Genomic DNA, 25,963 nt, shown 5'->3' with positions numbered 1-25,963 from the left:
ATCACACCTTCATAAACTGTTCGATTCTGTGCCAGACAATGACAGCTTCTCAGTGTGCGGAGATAATAGTTGGAGAATGAGCTGAGATCAGCAGCGAACCTCGGATCACTGCTATTCACAGTTTCATAAACGGACACATCAGTGTGAACCTAGGCTTAAAGCATGTTCACTGACCTGAGATACAAGTTTATTAACAATTTGGCTACAAAGAAACTGGCAAAATTGCAACAGAGAGTAAAGTAACACATTATTTTAGCTGTATAGCCATCATTAGGTTTCAAAAGTTCTCTTTCAGTATGATCTCATTTCTGACTATGTCCTGGTACCTATCTTAATAAATCAGTATGAGAAGGAAGATTTTAGGTACATGTACACAGCTGCGTTTGTTTACCTGGTGATACTTGCAGTCCTGACATAACTACTCAAGTGGAGAATTCCCAGAACAACACAAAGGAATTCCAGCTCTGGCACTTAATATATACTATCTTTTGTTTCTATAATTAGTACAGCACACAACTGGATGAACTCAACTGTGAAGACAGTATGAGAACAGAAATAAACTCGTTTGATATACCACTTGGAAAGGGTATTTTATGATTCAAAATAAATGCATGTTGTACAACTACTAAATCATGCATTAAATAAGACATCCAGATGACATTCAGTTAACAAAAGTATACTTATAAACCTATAAAGCTGCACACAGAACAAAAGATGTAAGATGTATCCTGGTAAACCAATGGTTAAGAGAATATAAAGCTATCATTAAAGAAAAAAGTCCAACCTGAGCTTTTTAGGCTGGACTTCTCTTAATGCCGCGTACACACAATCGGACTTTTTGACAACAAAGGTCCGACGGACTTTCAACGGAGTTTCGACGGACTTTCTAACGACCGGACTTGCCTACACACATACGTGATGACGTACGACCGGACTAAAATAAGGAAGTTGATAGCCAGTATCCAATAGCTGCCCTAGCGTTGGTTTTTGTCCGTCAGACTAGCATACAGACGAGCGGATTTTTCGGACTCGAGTCCGTCGGAAAGATTTGGAGCATGTTCCAAATCTAAAGTCTGTCAGATTTTCGACCGAAAAAGTCCACTGCAGGTCCGATGAAGCCCACACACGGTCGAATTGTTCGCCGGACTCGGTCCGTCGGACCAGTCCACTTGAAAAGTCAGCTCATGTGTACGCGGCTTTAGGATCACAGGAGTTCAAACAGCTTTGCACTCCTGTGACACGTTTTTAGCAGAATGCGGTCTAAAGTCTGCTCTCCGCTGACGTCACTGGAATCAGTCCAGGCACCACGTCATCTAGACTTAGGAAGTCTGGATCCACCAGGTGCCTTGACTGATGGCAGACTCAGCCCCTCAGCGAGCCGCTGAGACGGCCACTCCCCACCCCTGCACAGCTCAGCGATCCAGTGAGCGTGGAGGAGCAGGAGAGCTGCTGATTGACAGGCAGCAGCTCTCTGCTCAGGGAGGTGAGAGAACCGAGCTATTGGCGATGTTTGGTGGCTCGGTTCTCAGTGAAGAGGCGGTGGGGGACTGATGCAGCATCGGTCTGATGCTGCATCCACTTAGGTAAGTATGAATAGGCTAAAAAAAAGGTCTAAGTAAAAGGGGAAATATTTTCCATAAAAAGAACACCCAGCTAATTTCCAGCTTGAAGTGCTTAGTAAAGAGCTGGTACTGTAGGTGGTAGTAAATGAGAGAATGAAGCATTCATATTTATCCAGTAGAATTAATTAAAAGTGAACTAATTCATTAGGCTGGTACATCAAAATATGTCTGTAGAAATGGCTGATAAAAGCCTATTTGTATATAGGGCAATAAGAAAATAAAATAAAGAGATGGATCTGGTTATTCAATTAATTTTGGATTTGTTGGGACGACATAGAAACAATGGTAATGCCCTCCTTCATCCAGCTAATTTAACTTGCTGGTAAGCTGTTGAGGCAGCATCTAAAGTTTTATTGGTCAAAGCATCCACCTTTCAGTCTCAATAGCCAGATGAGACAGAGATAAAAGGTGTACATCTAATGGTGGATTGGGTGTTTGCTGGTGCCTTGCAGTTGGTGCTAAACCAGCCATAAACTTTAGAGAATGGTTGGACATGTACAATATGTATGGTGTGACCACCTCAAGCAGACTTCTGGACAGGAACACTGAAGTCACAAAAATACCTTTGTGTTTAGGCTAGGTTTACACTGCTGTGATCCGATTTTGATCCAATTTTCAGTGTGATTATGTAGTGCACCTTTAATGCAACTTGGATGTGGTTTGTATATTCTGTGGGGCCAAAATCATGCTAGAATCGCATCGGAGTAGTACAGGAACCATATCCAAAATCTGCACAGTGCTGAGTTGCATTGATGTGAATGGACACCCTTAAAAGCAATGTGATTTCCATTGTCATTCAATTCTGCATGACAATGTGACTCAAGTCATAAATAGAAAAAAAAGAAAAACAAACATTTTATACACAATAACAACAGGTTAGGAAAAAAAAGAAAATACCGCGCTAAACCTAAAAATAAAACAAATAGTGACAAGCTGCAGCTCAAATTTGTAAGATATATACAAACACAGTGACATAAGAAGAGTAGGAAGCTGCGCTAAAAAATTGATACAAGTACTCAGGTGAGTGTATTGCAACAATTTGGCAAAAAATTAAAATGATCAGTCACCAAATATAGGATAATCAGTGAAAAAAATATATAAATAAAGTCCAGTGAAGTGAAAAAAAAAAAGGATTAATCGATTAAAAAAAAAAAAAAAAAAAAGTCCAGTGAAGTGAATATGGATAAAACACTCCTTATGTGCAGATAAAAACACCAATGATAGTGAACCTCCACCATACAAAATGCGCGCTTACCAAAAGGCAAGCAATATCAAGCCTGGAATCTAGCTCGATATACGGAAATCAGACCAGCACGAACAGTAAATCACTTTATGAATGGTAAGGATAAGCCGGGAGATCAGGGCTCAGTGGAAAGGACCAATGATCCAGATTATGGGAGGATGAAAAGAAACTCACCATAGTGTGAATCCATAAAACAGTGATTTTATTGTAAGTAAAAAATATGCACTTATAACACAGTAGAAGGTCACAAACTTGTAGAAAAAATGCCGGCCGGCTAGCAGACACCCGTCCACATACACAATACACCTCGATGATGTCAGCACGTCTGCCTCCCGACGTACGTTTCGTCATAGATTGACTTAGTCATGGGGGTTATGCAAACATGGGGGTTATGCAAAAAATATGCAAGTGCATATTTTTACTTATAATAAAATCGATGTTTTATGGATTCACACTATGGTGAGTTTCTTTTCATCCTCCCATAATCTGGATCATTGGTCCTTTCCACTGAGCCCTGATCTCCAGGCTTATCCTTACCATTCATCAAGTGATTTGCTGTTGGTGCTGGTCTGATATCCGGGTATCGATCTAGATTACAGGCTTGATATTACTTGCCTTTTGGTAAGCGCGCATTTTGTATGGTGGAGGTTCACTATCATTGGTGTTTTCATCTGCACATAAGGAGTGTTTTATCCATATTCACTTCACTGGACTTTATATATATATATATATATATATATATATATATATATATATATATATATATTTCTGATCGATTAATATTTTTTTTTCACTTCACTGGACTTTATTTATATATTTTTTTCACTGATTATTCTATATTTGGTGATTGATCATTTTATTTTTTTTTGCAATACACTCACCTGAGTACTTGTATCAATTTTTTAGCGCAGCTTCCTACTCTTCTTATATAAACATTTTATACACACCTGCTCTGTGCAATGGTTTTGCACAGAGCAGCTTGATCCTCCTCTTCTCTGGTCCCTTAATGGTGCCCTGGGCTCCTCCTCTTCTCCGAGTGCACCCACAGCAAGCCCAGCGACACCCGAGCCATGCTCTGTGTACTCATAAGACACACAGAACAAGGCTCAACCACCCCACCCCCCCCCCCGCCGCTCCCTTCTCACTGGCTGAGTAAAAAAACCACTTTAACACACACTCCACCTTGGTGCTGAGAAAAACAAAAGTAGAAGCGCAGGGTTTTCAAACTTTGTAATTGATTTGTCTGCTGGATTGGGTAGTTGCCTAATCCAGCACTTTTTCAGTTGTGGGATGTCTATAAATGAGAACAGCACCTGCCGATTGTGCTGGAATGGAGGGATGTTAGTCAATAGTTGGGGGATGTCTACAGTCTGCCCTGAAGAGTGTTGTAATTATCGTTGTGTTTTTGTTATTTTTATATGACACCCCTTTTCAACCACTCAACTACCTCTACGCCACCAGGCTGAAAGAAACTTCTAAGGAGACCACTGAAGAGGGACATCTCTAGTAACTGAGAGAAAAGCTTTAATCTTCAGCAGATTTGATTCAAAGATTATACAGATTTTTCAGCAAGCTAAGGCAGAAGAGATTACAGCTCACAGATAAATATTTAAAGCACTTGGTAAAATTGAGATAATGCTTACATACAATATATTTTCACCCCTTTTTACGTAGTCTATAGTTTTGAGCGATTGAGAAAATGTATATACTGTAGTTTACCAAATTTTATACTAATAGAAAACTGAAGAATCTTGTTGGCATAAGTAGTCACCCTCTTCTTGGTGCAGTTAGATGCCTTTAGAATTCATATAATTAGTTGAATGGAGTGCTTCAACAATATGAAAATAAATTGGACTGTTCTTCAAGGCCCCAGAAGTTCTTAGAGGACATACTGTATATTACCAAACAGCATTGCAGTATTAAAACAATTTACTGTAATATAATCTTCTGGAAAATAAACAATCGGGCTTGTATTACAAAAATATTTTTAAATTTTTTAACATCCCCTAGTACGCTGTTGACTCATTCTCTCCTATACAGTATATTATATGATTTTGGATACAACTACTGCTTTTAGTAGAAGAGTATTCAGATTTTAACTGTTACAGCTGGGGGGGGGGTGGGTACCCAGTTTTTACAGGCACCCAGCTCCAACTTCCTCCCCTGGCGCCGCGGCACTGGAAGGAAGTTCACCTCTCCCTCCCTGCAATCTTCTGGGACAGGTCACAGGTCCCGGAAGATTTCCCGGTCATTCACAGCACGGCTCACGCATGCGCAGTATGGAGCCACAGCCAGGCACCCACATTTAGAATGCCGGCGCCACGGAATGGATTGAGGCTTTGTGTGCCTGCATCGCTGGACCGCGGGAGACAGGTGAGTGTCTGATTATTAAAAGTCAGCAGTTACACTTTTTGTAGCTGCTGACTTTTAATTGGGTGGAACTCCACTTTAACTACCCCACTGCTAACCTCTTTCTGGCCCCTGGCTCCTCTTTATCCCCTGGGGAAATATATACCCCCCCTCTTTGTAAAGGGGCTTTCAGATTCCTTTGAGTCCCCTCACAAATGCACATGTGGGGAAGAGACCCTTGTCCCTCAACAATGGGAAAAGGTCCTTTGAAGGGGCGGGGGGCTGTTGTCTGCCCACCCTGCAATATACTCCCCTCAGTACTGAATGGCATGTGGCCTGGTAGGGTACAGGAAGAGGGGAGCGTACACTCACAGCCCTCCCTTTCCTGGCTATCCAAGTTGCATGCCTAGATAAGGGTCCGGTTGAAATATTAAGGGGAACCCCATGCTGAACCTGAATCTAATCCTTAATACTAAAGAGGTATCCCTAATACTTTTCCCTAATACTTTTACATACTGTAGGTGAAATCTTTATTCATTTTATTTATTTCTCTTATTCCAGGATTTTGCAATGAAAAAATGCAGAGAGTAATGCCGTGTACAAGCGGTCTGAATTTCCCACAACAAATGTTCGATGTTGGGAATTCCGACCGTGTGTAGGCTCCATCGGACATTTGCTGTCGGAATTTCCAACAAGAAATGTTTGAGAGCTGGGTTTCAAATTTTCCGACAACAAAACTTGTTGTCGGAAATTCCGAGCGTGTGTACACAATTCCGACGCACAAAATTCCACGCATGCTCGGAATCAAGCAGGAGCTGCACTGGCTATTGAACTTCATTTTTCTCAGCTCGTTGTATGTCTTGTACGTCACCGCGTTCTTGGCGATTGGAATTTCCAACAAGATTTGTGCGACCGTGTGTATGCAAGACAAGTTTGAGGCAACATCCGTCGGAAAAAAATCCACAGTTTTGTTGTCGGAATGTCCGATCGTGTGTACGCGGCATAAGTGTTACCAGCTAGCCAGCAAGAAAATAACTAATTCTACACTGTTTCAACTATTTTTTTAATTCATCAATTTTTATTAATATTTTCAGTAGAATACAGAAAAAAAAGCAAAAAGTTATAGTCATAAACATTTCCATATACAAAAAAAAACAATAATGTACATACTTATATATTTATATAAAAACAGGGAGAACGCTTACATTGCTTTTTTTATAAGAATTATTCATCAGTAATGCTATCCTATCCATTTTTTACTTGGAATAAACTCAATTGAAAACGAATCAAATTAGATCAGAAGCCTAATTCCATGTGTCCATATATGAAACCCACTGGCTACATTTGACCCTAAACTCCTCATGTCTATACTGTTGTTGGGCAGTCATTTCTTCCATCACCACACCTCCACTATCTATTCTCCCACCTCTGGAGGCTTTATAGACTGCCAGTGTCTAGGAATTAAAGTAGAAGTTCAGCTTAAAATAAACTAAATCTACTCGCAGCCACATTCTAACATTAACCTATCTAGCCTGGTAAAGAAGAAATCGCTACACATAAAAGCAAAAAAGAGCAGAGGGCACCTCTATCTGAGTGTAGAGTGTGCAAACCAGCAAATAGTATAAATAAATGAAATAATGCACTCACGTGGTAGAGGAAGAGCCAGTATGTCATCTAATCAGGACTTTTTATCACTGGCAGAGTTCTGCCAGGAAGCTGCTGAGTTGATATGAAGGAAAGCACTGTGGCTTGAGCCTTTTTTTTGCTCTCATAACACTGCCCAGATGCTCTGCTTTATGTCTACGAGATCCTCTGTGAAAGGAGATCTGGATCAGAATGTTGGCTTTGGGTAAATTGATGGATGTGTCTCCAACCCCTCTCATTCCCCTTCCATTGTTGATTTTGGGACTGCATTTAAAGTTTTCAAAGATTTACATCTTCTTCCTTTTGGAGGCCAGAGCCTGGATATAAGACCTTTATCAGATTCAGCCATCTTAGGAAGATGGCTGAAGTAGTGGATTTCTTAAGTGAGGGCATGGAGCTAGGAATCACTGAGAGCAATACCATCTCTGGGGTCCATTCAAGATTTTTGGACAATACTTTATTAGAAATCTGCTCTACTGACTCCCAAACATGTTTAATTTATGGACAAATCCACAATACATGCAAATACAAGGCTTCCCTCATTCCAGCATGTCTTTGGATTCAAAGCTGATATTTGAACTGTTTCAACAATTTGATTTCTAAACAGATGTATTAGGTTCATAGATTTGTAAATGCATTTATACATATAACACCTTGTTCACATGGAGTGTATCAATGCGTGCTCTATGTGAGGGCCATGTTTACCCACAGGTGTGCACAGGTGTTCCATGCATCACCTTGCAGGCACTCCCATTGATGTCAATTGCTACAGAGTGGCTGCACGGACACAGATGCTGCTCCCAATCTTACATCTGTGCAGGTGTGGGTGCACCCATACAGATGTCAGATTGGAAGCACTGAGCAACAGATGTCATTTATTTAATAGACATGGTGAGTGCTCACAGTACAGAGTTTTAATTGCAAAGCTTGGTACAGAGTCTGCATTATGAACTTCAGAGTTAGTACCTGGCAAATATTTCTGGTTGTCATTGTTCAACCCTTTATCTTTAAAAAGAAAAAAAAAGGTCACACATGCAAATGCACATGCAGTTGTAGACTACCTTCCTTAATCACGTCGCTACAAACATACATGTTAAAATGCACATTTTAGGCTGCCTAAGGATTAAAATAAATCCCCCAAACATTATATATTTTCTGAAAGCAGAGACTCTAGAGAATTAAATGGTGGGAGTTACATTTTTTTATGTCACATAATATTAGTTTGCATGTTTTTCAAACGCAAATTATCAGTGAAAAATACACGAGAGTTATTTTAGTGCACACAAACACAATATAATATCCATTTTTTGGTAAAGTATATGAGATGAGGTTTTGACAAGTAAATGAATATCTAACATGTCAAGCCTTGAATTGCACACTCCTAGGCATCGTTTTAAAACCCTTTACAAATCATCAGTTGAGAGTTAACATAAATGATGGCCTTAGAATTATTGCTCCCTCAGTGATGTTTGCGGCGATATGTAACATGCTTGTGTCATCATTTTTGTACATAGGTGCACCCACCTCTTGTGTTTATGTTCTTATGTTCGTGTACGTGGGGGCAGGGGTCTTTAGAAAATGTTTATGTGTATTTTATATGTTAGTCTATTGTATTTAAAGTGGTATTAACGCCAAAACAAAACAAAAAAAAATAACATATTGCAGCTTAGCAGTCCTCAGATGTGGCTGCATTAGTTTTCTATTTTTGGCTTTCTTTCCTCTGTTTTCATCTGCTGATCTGGCCAGTAACACACCTCCTGTATTAGAGTGCCTATACTCTTCATTAAAGCTGAACTTCAGGAATTTTTTCATCTTTCCATGTATTAAATCTTCTGCCCTTGCTGTTTTAACTTTGGATAGCAAAACATTTTTTTTCTGCCAGTAAATGCCTTATACAGCCCACTTCATGCTTCTTGTCTGGAAAAAAGTAGGCTTATTACATCATGCACAGCTCTCTCTCTCACTCTCGTGAGAGTTTGCCAGGAAGGGAGGGGGGATGAGTCGTAAGAGGGCCAATGAGAGCTGCAGAGCTGGAGGTGTGTGTCTGTGTAAATCCAGGAGGTGAACAGGCAGCAGCTTCAGCTGCTCACATTTAAAATTATTGCAGCCAGACTCAGTGGAGGGAGATTTCTGCAGCATATTTGGCAAGTACAGAATCACAGTATATATAAAATAATATGCAAAGTGGTTGGAGGGAAGCTTCAGAATGGCAAAGTTGTTTTTTTACAAATTATGCGAGCAGACTGCAGTTCCTTTTTAAGAAGTGACAGAGACAGCAGTAAACTGCAATTCAATAAATGTTTGCTTTTGGGTTTAATACCACTTTATTTTATTATTATTATTATTTTTTTTTTTACAATTGACTTTATTGCTGTCACATTTGGGGCTAATAGCCCTCTATGTGATAGCATATTATAATGACAGGTTCTATTTACTGACCCCTGATGTCTCCCCTGCCCTCCACGACAGCCTCTATGACAGCTGAACCCTGAAGTGATGACAGGTTGCTTCCGTGTTCATTCTCCGGGGGGGTCAGAGAATGGATGTAAGCTAGTCTGCCTCCATTCCCCTGACACTGGCCATATCCATCCATGGGACAGCAGAGCCCAGGTTATATGGCATGGGAGGTATTTTTGCCAAGCTGTGGAGTTGATCCACCTATAAGCCCAATGTAAATACTCGCCAACACATCATGGATCTTAAATTAAGTCCAAACGATTTTTTAATTGAAGAAAGACAACATCACAAACAGAGGGCATGGGATGGGATGGGGTCAGGCATGGGATGACCCCATGAGCGGTTCCGAAAAGGTTGCACTACTCTGTGATGTTATCTTTCTTCCCCAAAAAAACCCCAAAAACGTTTGGACTTAATTGAGGATCCGTGGTGTGCTGGCTCGTATTTACATTGTATCGTGCATGCTTCAGTATCCAGCTGATGGTTACTACAGCACCCAGTACTTTTGAAAGCTCATTCCAGAAATGTGTGCAATAGGAATATGAACTGCCACCTAAAAGCCCATTGCCTGCTCTACAAATGTAAACAGCGTTCTGGCTGCTTTAGCAGCCGGGAGTGAGTTTAACCACTTAAGCTCTGGAAGGATTACACCCCTTCATGACCAGGCCATTTTTTGCAATATGGCACTGCGTTACTTTACCTGACAATTGGGTGGTTGTGCGACGCTGTACCCAAATAAATTTGATATCCCTTTTTCCCACAAATAGAACTTTCTTTTGGTGGTATTTGATCACCTCTGCGTTTTTATTTAGAAACAAGAAAAAAAAATTCCCAATAAGCATATATTGATTGGTTTGCACAAAAGTTATAGCAGCTACAGACAATGGGATAGATTTAAGGAATTTTTACTTTTTTACATTTTTTTACTAGTAATGGCGGAGATCAGCGATAGTGGGACTGCGACATTGCGGTGGACAAATTGGACACTAAAGTGATACCAATACAGTGATCACTGCTAAAAATATGCACTATCATTGTACTAATGACACTGGCAGGGAAGAGGTTAACATCAGGGTTAAATGTGAAAAACATCAAAGGGTTAAATGTGTTCCTAGGGAGTGATTAATAACTGCTTAGCAGCAACACAGGATCTTTACCTCCTCTTCTCACAGAACAGCGATCTGCCTTGTTTACATCGGCAGACTGCCATTCTGTCTCTCTCAGGAACGATCGGCGGAACCGCTGATTGGCTCCCACTGTGTCCAATTGCAGCAGGAGCGGGTCGTCGGTGGCGCGCATACACGCCCCAGAGCCGGAAGTGCAGAATCACGTACAGCTAGATGATTCTGCACAGGGAAGCCGACTTCCCACCATATATGTACAGTATATGGTTGGCAAGTGGTTAAATTCCCAGTGTAACTAGCTGCTATTCATAACTGGCAATGGTAAACAAGCAGTTAAAGAGTACCTTCAAGACCCCTTTACAATGTTTTTAAACCTCTTACCTGTACTGCTGGATTGTCCACACACAGCACAGCACAGAGGGAACTGACTAACTGCCACTGACATCACCAGTGACACTAATACGCTGATCAGTGATAAATACCATATACCATAGCTCCCAACTGTCCCTGATTTGGAACAAAGTCCCTCTGTCCCTCTTCTCCTCCTAATTTATCCCTCATTTTGATCTGATCTATATAGTTGTACATAAAATGCACTGCTTATCTATCAAAAAGTGTTTTACAGTGCCAAATGTTTCTTCCAATTTCTAAACTGCTGTATTCGTGAATTCCAAAAGAATAGTAGTGGTAAAAAAAAGCACTTGTGGGTTTAACCAATCATTTCTTTTTGTACAATCCGCCTTTAAGGGGGTGTGGCAGGGGGCGTGTCCTATGCCTACATACTTTTTCTAATAGGTGTCCCTCATTTCCATCTCAGAAAGTTGGGAAGTACTATACACTGTCACTGTACTAATGACACTGGCTGGGAAGGGGTTAACATCTCGGGGTAATCAAGGGTAATCAAGGGGTTAAGTGTGTGCCTAACAAGTGTTAACGTGTGCTGCTTTTTTTCTGTATGTTGCAAAGCAGAGAGAAGAAACAAAACGACTGCTCCCTCTGTACAAAGCCCTGTGTTGTTTCTAAGCACAAGGCTCTGGGCTGTGGTTGGACATAGCCGAACAGCAGGTCCTGGCCAAGGATCATTGGTCGGGACTTAGGCTCGATTCACACCTATGCATGTTGCTTTTGAGCGTTTTTGGAGGTTTTTTTTTCATGCTTGCCACGTTTTTGGCGCGTTTTTGCCGCGATTTGCGTTTTGCGTTTTTTTTTTTTTTTTTTTTCATTTTTTTTTACAGTCTTAAAAAAAAATTACAAAAAAAAAAAAATATTAAAAAAAAAAAAACGCACCAAAAACGCACCAAAAACGCATCAAAAACGCTGCAAAAACGGTGCACTTGCGTTTTTGATGCTTGTCCATTGAAAACCATTACATGCAAAACGCTGCTTTTTGCATGAAAAAAAGTCCCCGACCCTTTCCAAAAACGCAGAGATACAAAAAAGCATTGATGTGAACATGTTCCATAGGAACCCATGTTAAAAAATTCCCGTGCATTTCTGCAAAATGCAAAATGCATCAAAAAACGCGCTAGTGTGAATGGGGCCTTACTGACAAAATCCAATCACAGTGGGAGTAGGTGGAGGGGGGTTGGGGAAACGCATGCATGCCCAGAACCCAGAAGAAGGCAGTGCTTGTGCGAGCCGCCTGCTTACAGTACAATGCGGACGTGCAGTTCATGAGCAGTTAAAAAAAGTGTGTCAAATGCCACATTTTGAAACATGTGGAAACAAGCCCTAAGCATGGCATTTTTGACTTACTGTGTGCATGAAATGCCAAAATCTGACATTAGGTCAGGTTCTAGAGCAGTGGTCTCCAGACTTTCAAAACAAAGGGCCAGTTTACTCCTGTCTCAAACTTTAGGGGTCCAGACTGTGAAAATGCCCTGGCATTGGTGGGAGTAAACAATGCCAAAGGCTTGGTGATCAGTGGGAGTTAAAACAAAATTACATTGTTGGTGTCAGTGGGAGGAATAGTGCCCTATCATAGGTGTCAGTGGAAGGTATAGTGCCCCATAATTGGTGTCAGTGGGAGGAATAGTGCCCTATCATAGGTGTCAGTTTAAGGTATAGTGCCCCATAATTGGTGTCAGTGGGAAGAATAGTGCCCCCTCATAGGTGTCAGTGGAAGGTATAGTGCCCCATAATTGGTGTCAGTGGGAAGAATAGTGCCCCCCTCATAGGTGTCAGTGGAAGGTATAGTGCCCCCATAATTGGTGTCAGTGGGAAGAACAGTGCCCCCTCATAGGTGTCAGTAGAAGGTATAGTGCCCCATAATTGGTGTCAGTGGGAAGAACAGTACCCCCTCATAGGTGTCAGTGGAAGGTATAGTGCCCCATAATTGGTGTCAGTGGGAAGAATAGTGCCCCCTCATAGGTGTCAGTGGAAGGTATAGAGCCCCATAATTGGTGTCAGTGGGAAGAATAGTGCCCCCTCATAGATGTAAGTGGAAGGTATAGTGCCCCATAATTGGTGTCACTGGGAAGAATAGTGCCCCCCTCATAGGTGTCAGTGGAAGGTCTAGTGCCCCATAATTGGTGTCAGTGGGAAGAACAGTGCCCCCTCATAGGTGTCAGTGGAAGGTATAGTGCCCCATAATTGGTGTCAGTGGGAAGAATAGTGTCCCCTCATAGGTGTCAGTGGAAGGTATAATGCCCCCTCATAGGTGTCAGTGGAAGGTATAGTGCCCCATAATTGGTGTCAGTGGGAAGAATAGTGCCCCCTCATAGGTGTCAGTGGAAGGTATAGTGCCCCATAATTGGTGTCAGTGGGAAGAATAGTGCCCCCTCATAGGTGTCAGTGGAAGGTCTAGTGCCCTATAATTGGTGTCAGTGGGAAGAACAGTGCCCCCTCATAGGTGTAAGTGGAAGGTATAGTGCCCCATAATTGGTGTCAGTGGGAAGAACAGTGCCCCCTCATAGGTGTCAGTGGAAGGTATAGTGCCCCATAATTGGTGTCAGTGGGAAGAATAGTGTCCCCTCATAGGTGTCAGTGGAAGGTATAATGCCCCCTCATAGGTGTCAGTGGAAGGTATAGTGCCCCATAATTGGTGTCAGTGGGAAGAATAGTGCCCCCTCATAGATGTAAGTGGAAGGTATAGTGCCCCATAATTGGTTTCAGTGAGAAGAATAGTGCCCCCTCCTAGGTGTCAGTGGAAGGTATAGTGTCCCATAATTGGTTTCAGTGGGAAGAATAGTGCCCCCTCATAGGTGTCAGAGGAAGGTATAGTGCCCCATAATTGGTTTCAGTGGGAAGAATAGTGTCCCCTCATAGGTGTCAGTGGAAGGTATAGTGCCCCCTCATAGGTGTCAGTGGAAGGCATAGTGCCCCATAATTGGTTTCAGTGGAAAGAATAGTGCCCCCTCATAGGTGTCAGTGGAAGGTATAGTGCCCCCTCATAGGTGTCAGTGGAAGGTATAGTGCCCCCTCATAGGTGTCAGTGGAAGTATAGTGCCCCATAATTGGTTTCAGTGGGAAGAATAGTGCCCCCTCATAGGTGTCAGTGGAAGGTATAGTGCCCCCTCATAGGTGTCAGTGGAAGGTATAGTGCCCCCTCATAGGTGTCAGTGGAAGTATAGTGCCCCATAATTGGTTTCAGTGGGAAGAATAGTGTCCCCTCATAGGTGTCAGTGGAAGGTATAGTACCCCATAATTGGTTTCAGTGGGAAGAATAGTGTCCCCTCATAGGTGTCAGTGGAAGGTATAGTGCCCCCTCATAGGTGTCAGTGGAAGGCATAGTGCCCCATAATTGGTTTCAGTGGGAAGAATAGTGTCCCCTCATAGGTGTCAGTGGAAGGTATAGTGCTATTAATTGGTTTCAGTGAGAGTAATAGCACCCTGTATCAGTGGAAGGAAAAGTAACCCCAAGGGCCAAATGAAGGCAAGCAAACGGCCACATCTGGGACCTGGGCAGAGGTTTGGAGACCCCTGGTCTAGAGCTAAGAAATAGAAACTAGATACAATATATGGGCAGCACAGTGGCTAAGTGGTTAGCACTTCACTGGCAGCCCTGTGGTTGTTGGCTTTGGATCCCAACCACAACACTACCTGCCTGGAGTTTGCATGTTCTCCCTGTACCTGCGTTGGTTTCCTCCGGGTACTCTGGTTTCCTCCCACACTCCAAAGACATGCTGGTAGGTTAATTGGCCCTATTATGCATAGCTCCCAACTGTCCCTGATTTCCAGGGACTGTCCTTGATTTGGAACAAAGTCCCTCTGTCCCCCTCATTTGTCCCTCATTTTGGTCTGATCTATATATAAAATGCACTTTGTATCTTTCAAAAAGTGTTTCCCAGGGCTAAACCTTTCATCCAAGTTCTAAATTGCTGAATTTGTAAAGTTTAAAAGCCAGTATAAAAGAATAGTAGTGGTAAAAAAAAAAAAAGAAGCTCTTTTGGGTTTAACTAATCATTTTTTTTTTGTATAATTCTTCTTTAAGGGGGCGTGGAAGAGGGGGTGTCCTATGCCTACATACTTTTGCTAAGCTAATAGGTGTCCCTTGTTCCCATCTCAAAAAGTTGGGAGGTATGCTAGTATGTGTCTGTATGAATGTGAGTTAGGGACCTTAGATTGTAAGCTCCTTGAGGGTAGGGACTGATGTGAATGTAACATATACTGTATATGTGAAGTGCTGCGTAAATTGATGGTGCTATACAAGTACTGTACCTGTAATAAATAAATAAAATGTAGCATAAATTGTATTGTATCCTGGAACATTCCCATCCCATTAGCTTGTTCTGTTGATGCGCTTCTCAGTGGCTACCTGTAGGTGGCGCCCGCAGCCAAGCCTTTCCCAATGCAGAGTTTGGAAGCTGCAGTTTTGTGCTGGATGGGTAGGAGGGAGAGAGTGTGTTAGTTTAGCTGCTTGTGAGATCATTTCCTGCCCGGATCCGAGCATTGATCACAACTACTATCTGTTGGAGAAGCAACAGGGTGCTCCTTTCCCCTACATCGAGTTCTTCTCCTGCTGGACAGAACATGTCTTCAAACTCTAACCTGAGCACTATGCAGAGACTGGTGGAGCAGCTGAAGCTGGAGGCCAGTGTGGAGAGGATCAAGGTAATAGAAGTCAGCTGATGGCAGAGGTTTGGGTGGGACTGGCACTGACAAGTTGGCAGTACATGGCATCTTTGTATCAGATGGACTGACATGTGAAGATGGTGAAGTCCATCCTGTTGCATGTTCACTGTCTATCAAGGCTTTGATCCATCATCTCTACAAAGGGGCTGGACAAGCCCTTCTATTAAAGATGGGGTACAGGGTGTCCCCTACTTATCGGCACTGTAGACTGGAAAAAAACATACTGAATAAGCTAGTTGCCTGGCTGTTATGTTGATCCAAAGGCTTTAACCCTTTTGCTGTCAGTCGTTTTTGCATTTTTTTTTTTTTTTTGCATCCATGTTTAAAATCAAATTTTAAGCCTGAAGATTACATAAAACCCCCCAAAACATTATATATTTTCTGAAAGCAGACACCCTAGAGCAGGGGTCTTCAAACTTTCTAAACAAAGGGCCGGTTTACTGTCCTTCAGACTTTAAGGGGGCCGGAGTGGCCAGTGGAAGTAGGAGATGCCCCAGGATCAGTGAGAGTAAAACAAATTACATTGAGGTTCATTTACTAAAATCAAATCCACTTTGCACTGAAAGTGCACTTGGAAGTGCAGTCACTGTAGATCTGAGGGGTAGATCTGAAATGAGGGGAAGCTCTGCTGATTTTATCATCCAGTCATGTGCAAGCTAAAATGCTGTTTTTTATTTTCCTTGCATGTCCCCCTCAGATTTACAGCGACTGCACTTCCAAGTGCACTTGTAGTGCAAAGTGGATTTGCCTTTAGTAAATAACCCCCCCCCCCCCCCCGTGCCTATAGTCAGTAGAAGGAGGAATAATACCCCATCATTGGTGTCAGTGGGGGAAATAGTGCCTCACCATTGGTGTCAGTGGGAGGAATAATACCTCATCATTGGTGTCAGTGGGAGGAATAGTGCCCCATCATTGATGTCAGTGGGAGGAATAGTGTCTCATCATTGGAAGGAATATTACCCCATCATTGGTGTCAGTGGGAGGAATAGTGTCCCATCACTGGTATCAGTGGGAGGAATAGTGCCCCATCATTGATGTCAATGGGAAGACTAGTATCCCATCATTGGTTTCAGTGGGAGGAATAGTGCCCCATCATTAATGTCAATGGGAAGAATAGTATCCCATCATTGGTGTCAGTGGGAGGAATAGTGTCCCATCATTGGTGTCAGTGGGAGGAATAGTGCCCCATCATTGATGTCAGTGGGAGGAATAGTGCCCCATCATTGATGTCAGTGGGAGGAATAGTGTCTCATCATTGGAAGGAATATTACCCCATCATTGGTATCAGTGGGAGGAATAGTGCCCCATCATTAATGTCAATGGGAAGAATAGTATCCCATCACTGGTATCAGTGGGAGGAATAGTGTCCCATCATTGGTGTCAGTGGGAGGAATAGTGCCCCATCATTGATGTCAGTGGGAGGAATAGTGCCCCATCATTGATGTCAGTGGCAGGAATAGTGCCCATCATTGATGTCAGTGGGAGGAATGGTGCCCCATCATTGATGTCAGTGGGAGGAATAGTGTCTCATCATTGGAAGGAATATTACCCCATCATTGGTGTCCGTGGGAGGAATAGTGCCCCATCATTGATGTCAGTGGGAGGAATAGTGTCTCATCATTGGAAGGAATATTACCCCATCATTGGTGTCAGTGGGAGGAATAGTGTCCCATCATTGGTATCAGTGGGAGGAATAGTGCCCCATCATTAATGTCAATGGGAAGAATAGTATCCCATCGTTGGTATCAGTGGGAGGAATAGTGTCCCATCATTGGTGTCAGTGGGAGGAATAGTGCCCCATCTTTGATGTCAGTGGGAGGAATAGTGCCCCATCATTGATGTCAGTGGCAGGAATAGTGCCCCATCATTGATGTCAGTGGGAGGAATGGTGCCCCATCATTGATGTCAGTGGGAGGAATGGTGTCCCATCATTGATGTCAGTGGGAGGAATGGTGCCCCATCATTGATGTCAGTGGGAGGAATGGTGCCCCATCATTGATGTCAGTGGGAGGAATGGTGCCCCATCGCTGGTGTCAGTGGGAGGAATGGTGTCCCATCGCTGGTGTCAGTGGGAGGAATGGTGTCCCATCGCTGGTGTCAGTGGGAGGAATGGTGTCCCATCGCTGGTGTCAGTGGGAGGAATAGTGTCCCATCGCTGGTGTCAGTGGGAGGAATGGTGTCCCATCGCTGGTGTCAGTGGGAGGAATGGTGTCCCATCGCTGGTGTCAGTGGGAGGAATGGTGTCCCATCGCTGGTGTCAGTGGGAGGAATGGTGTCCCATCGCTGGTGTCAGTGGGAGGAATGGTGTCCCATCGCTGGTGTCAGTGGGAGGAATGGTGTCCCATCGCTGGTGTCAGTGGGAGGAATGGTGTCCCATCGCTGGTGTCAGTGGGAGGAATGGTGTCCCATCGCTGGTGTCAGTGGGAGGAATGGTGTCCCATCGCTGGTGTCAGTGGGAGGAATGGTGTCCCATCGCTGGTGTCAGGGGGAGGAATGGTGTCCCATCGCTGGTGTCAGGGGGAGGAATGGTGTCCCATCGCTGGTGTCAGGGGGAGGAATGGTGTCCCATCGCTGGTGTCAGGGGGAGGAATGGTGTCCCATCGCTGGTGTCAGGGGGAGGAATGGTGCCCCCTTGTTGGTGTCAGTGGGAGGAATAGTGCCCCTAAGGTCGAGTAAAGGCAAGCAAAGGGCGTTTGACTACTGCCCTAGAGAATAAAATATATGTAGTTCCAATTTTTTATTTTATTTCACACGATATTCCCACAAAGGTAAAAAATACACTAAAACTAATTTTAGGGCATACAAATGCAATAAATTACCCTATTTTTTGGTTAAAATATAAAGACCAAGTAAATGGATACCCAACATGACAAACCTTAAGTTTGTGTGCAACCATGAAATGGCAACAGATTTCAGTACCCTATATTTTGCAAAGCAAGGAATGAGAAATGGAGATATCTATTTATTACATGTACCTATATAGAGCCATCAATTTATGCAGCACTTTACATATATATTATACATTCACATCAGTCCCTGCCCTCAAGGAGCTTACAATCTAATGTCCCTAACTCACATTCATATATACACATACATGGGCCAATTTAGACAGTATTCAATTAATTTACCAGTATGTCTTTGGAGTGTGGGAAGAAACCCGAGTCCCCGGAGGAAACCCACACAGGCACAGGGAGAACATGCAAACTCCAGGCAGGTAGTGTCATGGTTGGAATTTAAACCGGTGACCCCGGTGCTGCCAGGTGAAAGTTCTAACTAGTGATGAAAGCAGGACACTTTACACACATTACATATAGTTAGGCACACTTTTAATCCCTTGATTGCCTAGATAACCCCTTCCCAGCCAGTGTCATTAGTATAGAATTATCACTGTATTAATGTCACAGCTGATGTCAGTGGCAGTTGGTCAGCCCCCCCAGCACCAGTGTCAGATTGCCCACCGCACTAGCGCAGTCCCATTATAGGTCACTGATCACTGCCATTAGTAGTATTAAAAAAAAATGCCAGTATATACTGTATACCATAGTTATATACTATAGACGCTATAACTTTCACACTAACCAATCAATATACACTTATTGTGATTTTTTTTTTTTAAATCAAAAATGTAGCAGAATACATATTTGCCAAAATTTATGAGGAAATTAGATTTTTTAATTCTTTTTATTGGATATGTTTTATAGCAGAAATTAAAAGAATATTTTGTGTCTTTTTTTTGTTTATATCGCAAAAAATAAAAAAAAGTGGTGATCAAATACCACCAAAAGAAAGCTCTATTTGTGTGAAAAAAATGATACATTTTGTTTGGGTACAGCGTTGCATGACTGCCTAATTACCAGTAAAAGTAGTGCAGTACTGAACAGCAAAAAATGGCCTGGTCGTGAAGGGGGTAAAGTCTTCCAGGAGCTCAAGTGGTTAAAGTGACAACCAACACTCCCATTAAGATTTGTGTATAACATTTCCAAACAGGAGCTGAAGGGCGCTTAAAAGGCTTCGAGAAAGCTTCTGGAAACTTGCCAAAAGCTTGCTAAAAGTTTCATAAAAGCTTTTGAGCTTCCAGCTTAGTAATTGCTGGAGTTGGGCTTTACAGTGGGACTAAACCTTCAAATACCTCCCCTCCCACTGATGCAATGTCTGCAAACTCCCTGAGGTTCAGGGTCTCTGGCCATTTTGATTGGCAGGAATGATGTAACTACTACGCAGTTCATTCATCCCATCCAAGTGTGCCGAGAATGTATATTGAGCTGCGCAAGAGCACGTTTGTGTACATTTTAAACGTCTTGCAAGGAGAACCGTAAAAAGTCCTTATTACAGAAGAAACCTATCCTGGAATTTCTGAAGTGTTGTAGATACTCATTAAAAACCTGTTTCCATCTGTGTAACAAATGGCACAACTTGCCTGAGATAGACTTTTGTCTGCGTCACAATACTCGCATGTGCGACAAAATTTATTCCAACATGGAAGAGGTCTTATTTACCTCTACTTTGCTTATCACCGATTTTGCAGTGTTTCTTAACCACTTGTAGCCGACCCTTTAAGGGATTTAGGAGGCCAGGGGGTGGGGTTTATGATCATGTGACCGCTGTGATTGGCTGTCACAGCGATCACATGATCGGAAAGCTTCCAATCACAAGCAGCGATTGTGAGCTTTCCGTTAGCTGCTGGTAACTGTGCCAGGAGCGTGCAGAGTGTGCTGTATTCCACCAGATCACGCAAATATGTGGCCACTTGGCGCCAAGGCTTACCTGCAGAGAGGCAGCATATTTGGGTGCGGCCAGTGCCAACGGGCTAAAGTAATATTAAAGTCTTGGTGTTTTTTTTTTTTTTTTTAATAACAAAAAAGTTATACTTACCTGCTGTGTGCAGTGGTTTTGCACAGAGCACCCGGATCCTCCCATTCTTGGGTCCCTCACCAGCACTCCTGGCAAGTGCCCCCAGAGCAAGCAGCATGCAGTGGGGGCACCCAAGCAGACTCGCTCCTGAGCCACGGCTCGGCCATGTCCTCTTCCTTCACTGAGTGGCTGTGTTTCACAGCAGCTGGAGCCAATGGCTTCTGCTGCTGCCTCAGCCAATGAGAAGTAAGAGTCCCCGGAGGGCAGAGGACATCACTGGATTAAGATTGGGCTCAGGTAAGTATTGGGGGGGGGGCTGGGGGGAGCTGCACACAGAAGTTTTTTTTACCTTCATGCATTGAATGCATGAAGGTAAAAAAAACCTTGAGCCTTTAGAACCACTTTAATGAATTTGGCACAACCATAGCAGTAGAATGTAAAAGTGTAGCAGATAAAAACTAGGTGAACTTTTTCGCACATGTCAGAAATAGCAAAAAAAAACTCCATGAAAGTGTTGCTGTTGGTTTAAATATTCTCCCCTATAGTGAAGTTGATTTACTAAAGGGGTTATACTGTTCACCTGGTAAGGTGAATTTCCACTTTGCAAAGAAAATTTCCCTTAGCTTATTGACTGAGGTGAAGGTGTGCTGATTTCTATCATACAATTATGTGCAAGCAAAAATACTTTTTTAACCACATTCACTAAGGAAAGTGAACATTCGCTTTGTAAATGAAAGCATGGTCTTCTGCAGTACATATCCTCCTGGTTTCTGCAGGAAAAGTCTTTCTTGTGACACGGGCACCATGTTACACCTATGGTGGTCCTGCCCACTCCTGGTGTTGTTTTGGGAAGCTGTCTTCCAGTTTAGGCATGATTACTCTGCAACACCTGAATTGGCCTTACTATCGGTGTTTCCAGGTTTACCACAAGTGGCCAGAAAAGGTTTATTCTGCTTCCTACTCACCGCGGCCATCTACTCTGTTCTTATGTGTGACTGCACTGAATCACATGGCGAGTATTCAGGAAAAACACTCTAAATTCACAACAACATGGTACGCCTGGATTGAGTTTTCGAATTCTGACGTTCTGAGATGGTACCTGTGAACCATAATTCATAATCCTGATCGCTGTGTTGTGGAGATACTGGCATGCCCAGTCAGACTAGATCTCCTTCTCTCTCTTTTTTTTTTTTTTTTCCTGACTTCTCTCTTCCCATTGCATCTACCCGTTTTTAGTATTTTTTTGTTTAAGGAATATATTGGTCCGCACATAATCTTAGCTAAGCAAAGCTAAAGCCGCGTACACACGGGCAGACTTTCCGACTGACTTTTTTTTTACGAAGGACTTGCCTACACACGACCGGACTACGAACGGACTTTCCGGCAGACTATGTCCGCCGGTCTTCCCGACGGAGTTATGACGGACTTTCTGAATGAACGGACTTGCCCACACACGAACAAGTTTGCTCATTTTGAACGTGACCCGGTTACGACGGGACTAGAAAAGGAAGTCAATCTCGCCGCTTTTATTGGTGAGATTGGCGCCTTAGGTCTGGTATGGATTTTAAGGGGAACCCCCAAAATCCATACCAGACCCTTATCCGAGCACGCAGCTCGGCTGGTCAGGAAAGGGGGTGGGGACGAGCGAGCGCCCCCCCCCCCTCCTGAACCGTACCAGGCCGCATGCCCTCAACATGGGGGGGGGTGGGTGCTTTGGGGGAGTGGGCGCCCTGCGTCCCCCCCACCCCAAAGCACCTTGTCCCCATGTTGATGAGGACAAGAGCCTCTTCCCGACAACCCTGGCCGTTGGTTGTCGAGGTCTGCGGGCGGGGGGCTTATCGGAATCCAGGAGCTCCCTTTAATAAGGGGGCCCCCAGATCCTGGCCCCCCCACCCTATGTGAATGAGTATGGGGTACATGGTACCCCTACCCATTCACCTAGGGAAAAAGTGTCAATAAAAAAACACACTACACAGGTTTTTAAAGTAATTTTATTAGACAGCTCCGGGGGTCTTCCGACTTTGGGGGGTCTTCCGACTTCGCCGCTCTCTCCGGCCTCTTCTCCCGGTGTCCGGTTCTTCTCCTTCTCTCTGGCCTCTTCTCCCGGTGTCCGGTTCTTCTGCCTGCTCCTCCGCTATCTTCTGCCGCATTTTGCTAGTGGTGGCCCGGACTTCTGCGTCGTCTTCTTCCCTCTTCTCTTCTTCCGATGTTGACACGACCCCCTCTTCAGCTGTAATGCTCTCTGAGCACTCCGCAATGACTTATATAGGCGGTGACCCCGCCCCCTCAGAAGAGAAGAGGGAAAAAGACGATGCAAAAGAGCGGCAGAAGAGGCCGGAGAGCGGGAGAAGAGGCCGGAGAGAGCGGCGAAGTTGGAAGAAGACCCCCCGAAGTCGGAAGAAGACCCCCGGAGCTGCATAATTACTTTAAAAACCTGTGTAGTGTGTTTTTTTTATTGACACTTTTTCCCTAGGTAAATGGGTAGGGGTACCATGTACCCCATACTCATTCACATAGTGTGGGGGGCCGGGATCTGGGGGCCCCCTTATTAAAGGGGACTCCCAGATTCCGATAAGCCCCCCGCCCGCAGACCCTGACAACCAATGGCCAGGGTTGTCGGGAAGAGGCCCTTGTCCTCATCAACATGGGGACAAGGTGCTTTGGGGTGGGGGGGGGCCGCAGGTTGAGGGCATGCGGCCTGGTACGGTTCAGGAGGGGGGGGGGCGCTCGCTCGTCCCCACCCCCTTTCCTGACCGGCTGGGCTGCGTCCTTGGATAAGGGGTCTGGTATAGATTTTGGGGGGACCCCACGCCGGTTTTTATGTATAGGGGGTTCCCCTAAAAGCCAAACCTGACCTAAGAGACATCGTCGCCTCCCCCTCGCGCTCGCCGCAATAGGAAATTTTTTTTTCCTATTGCAGCGAGCGCAAGATGTAGTACCCTGCCCTTGCGTCGTAACTGGTCCGTCGGACCAGCATACAGACGAACGGGCTTTCCGTTAGGAACTGAGTCCGGGGGAGTTATGACGTAAAGATTTGAAGCAGGTTTCAAATCTAAAGTCCGTCGGATTTCCGACCAGGACGGTCCTTCGGAAGTCCGATGCAGCCCACACATGGTCGATTGTCTGCCGGATTCGGTCCGTCGGACCAGTCCGGTCGGAAAGTCCGCTCGTGTGTACGCTGCATAAGAGTCTTCCTTTGTGCCTACTGTTCAGATTTGTACTGCATTATGAAATTGTGCACGTTTCTACATCTTTGTATTTCTTGATTGAATTTCTGCAGGTCCTTCCAATTGTATCCCATGGAAAATGTTTATTAAAAATCGTATTCTGCTTTTAAAGTGTTACTAAACCTACAGCAGTAAAATCAGTCTGTATATGCAGTAAAGCATGCTTGCGATACTAAAATATATAGAGAGAAACTCCGCGCTCAGGATAGCAACAATATTATAACAGGTTGCAGCCTCCCCTAATCAGTCCCTGGAATGAGACTGAAGAAAGTAATGATGTGCAGGTGTGGGATTGGTGGTGCTACCTACTGGCTAACTTATAAGGATGAATATAGTGGCAATGTGCATGCCAGTGGTGAATGTGTGTACGGAAGGGTTAGTTAACCTGATAATGCAGGCTCCATGCATCCATACCAATGTGCAATAAATAAAAAAATGTGCAATACACAGATAAAAATAAATATTAAGTGAATCCCAATAAACCTCACATATATATGTGTACATAAGAATAACCTTGAGAGATAAACCTCATGGGATCCATGTACCATCAAAAAAACCTTAATGTCCAAAAGATTAAAAAAAATATATACATTATGTGCAAAAATGTATAAAAAAAAACAGCAAAATCCAGTGACACATATGTGTAGTCATAAACCATAATAAAAAATCAGCATGAAGATATAAAATATATATAAAAAATTATTTGTGACGCTCCAAAATGACCAGCGAAAAACAAAAAAAGTGCTGAAGTGACTCTTGTGTTCAGAGAATTGAGTGTGCTTCTGTGCTCCCCCTGATTGGTCCCTACTCACCAGCTCCCTGCACCCCTGCAGGGGTAATGGGCATGTAAAGATAGCCTGGGATGGTTCCTGGTATCTCTCCTAGTGGTCCACACGTGGTATCTGTGGTCTGTAGGGCCTTAGCAGCTCACTCCACCCAGTAAGGGTATCTAAGGGAGTCCTTCTGGTCACTTTTCCCAAAGTTGCTTCATCAGCTGTTCATAGTTAGATCCTCAAATCTTAGGCACATATTGATGTGCATAGTAAACCAGGAAGTAGTGAATGCTGTGAGTCTGAGAGCCACAGAGATATACTCCTATGAATGCCTAGATAGTAGCCCAGTATAAGGGGATACTTAGTCAAGATGGCGGCGCCAGCACTCGAGAGCCGATTCAAGAATCGGCGCAGGTGAGGAAACTGCTGGATGACCTAGACACCTGGACAGGGGAGGGAGCTCCAGCACACAACCTGTGGTTGACAACCTCAGCTCTGTTCCTGTGTGAAGGGAGGTTTGTCCCTTCCTTTCAGTCAGCTCTTCTGTAAATTTAGCTCCCTGCCCCCTGTTTTCTGACAGTTCAGACAAGCTTTAAACGGCTGTAGAGAACAGAGGTCTGCTGATAGACGGGTACACCTTATGTAGGAGGGTTTGTTTCATATCTGTGTACCACCTGAGTGTAGTCACTTCACTGGGAATATGTAAGAGTTTACAACCAGGTTAAGGTCTCATTCACACAGGCGTACCAATCTGTATACATTCAGGGAAGCGACGTATCCGGTCATGTGACCCCTAATGACGGAAGACATGCTGATGAAAGGTGTCGGATGTGGTTGAGCGTGATACGTCACTTCCGCCCAGTGGAATGCAGGTGGAGCACATCCAGCGTCCCTGCTTCCACTTTTATCATTGTAACCTGTTTTTGCTCTAAGTGCCAATGTACAATGCCTTTGAAAAAGTATTCATACCCCTTGACATTTTCCACATTTTGTCATGTTACAACCAAAAACGTAAATGTATTTTATTGGGATTTTATGTGATAGACCAACACAAAGTGGCACATAATTGTGAAGTGGAAGGAAAATGATAAATAGTTTTCTAATTTTTTTTACAAATAAAGTGTGGTGTGCATTTGTATTCAGCCCCCCTGAGTCATTACTTTGTAAAATCACCTTTGGCTGCAATTACAGCTGCAAGTCTTTTTGGGTATGTCTCAGATTCTCAGTTGGATTTAGGGCTGGACTTTGACTGGGCCATTCTAACACATGAATATGTTTTGATCTAAACCATTCCATTATAGATCTGGCTTTACGTTTAGGGTCGTTGTCCTGCTAGAAGGTGAACCTCATCCCCAGTCTCAAGTCTTTTGCAGACTCTCTAACAGATTTCTTCTAAGGTTGCCCTGTATGTGGCTCCATCCATCTTCCCATCAAATCTGACCAGCTTCCCTGTTCCTGCTGAAGAAAAGCATTCCCACAACATGATGCTGCCACCACCATGTTTCGCGGTGGGGATGGTGTGTTCAGGGTGATGTGCAGTGTTAGTTTTCCACCATACATAGCATTTTGCTTTTATGCCAAAAAGTTCAATTCTGCTCTC

At 43.7% G+C, this 25,963-nt stretch overlaps 1 protein-coding gene across 1 annotated transcript in view; it reads left to right on the top strand.

Annotated features, from left to right (window-relative positions):
• The first annotated feature begins 15,252 nt into the window (after positions 1-15,252).
• Positions 15,253-25,963, top strand: part of GNG10 (G protein subunit gamma 10) — an 82,989-nt gene continuing 72,278 nt past the window's right edge. The window contains exon 1 of the mRNA XM_073591517.1: positions 15,253-15,491. Coding sequence (XP_073447618.1) covers positions 15,411-15,491 — 81 coding nt within the window. The 5' untranslated portion in view covers positions 15,253-15,410. The remainder of the gene's footprint in view (positions 15,492-25,963) is intronic.

This window comes from Aquarana catesbeiana, linkage group LG01 (assembly GCF_042186555.1).
Source record: "Aquarana catesbeiana isolate 2022-GZ linkage group LG01, ASM4218655v1, whole genome shotgun sequence".
Classification (NCBI taxonomy): Eukaryota; Metazoa; Chordata; class Amphibia; order Anura; family Ranidae; genus Aquarana; species Aquarana catesbeiana.
The sequence above is the reverse complement of the archived record's forward strand: the minus strand, read 5'-3'. Positions and strand labels throughout refer to the sequence as shown.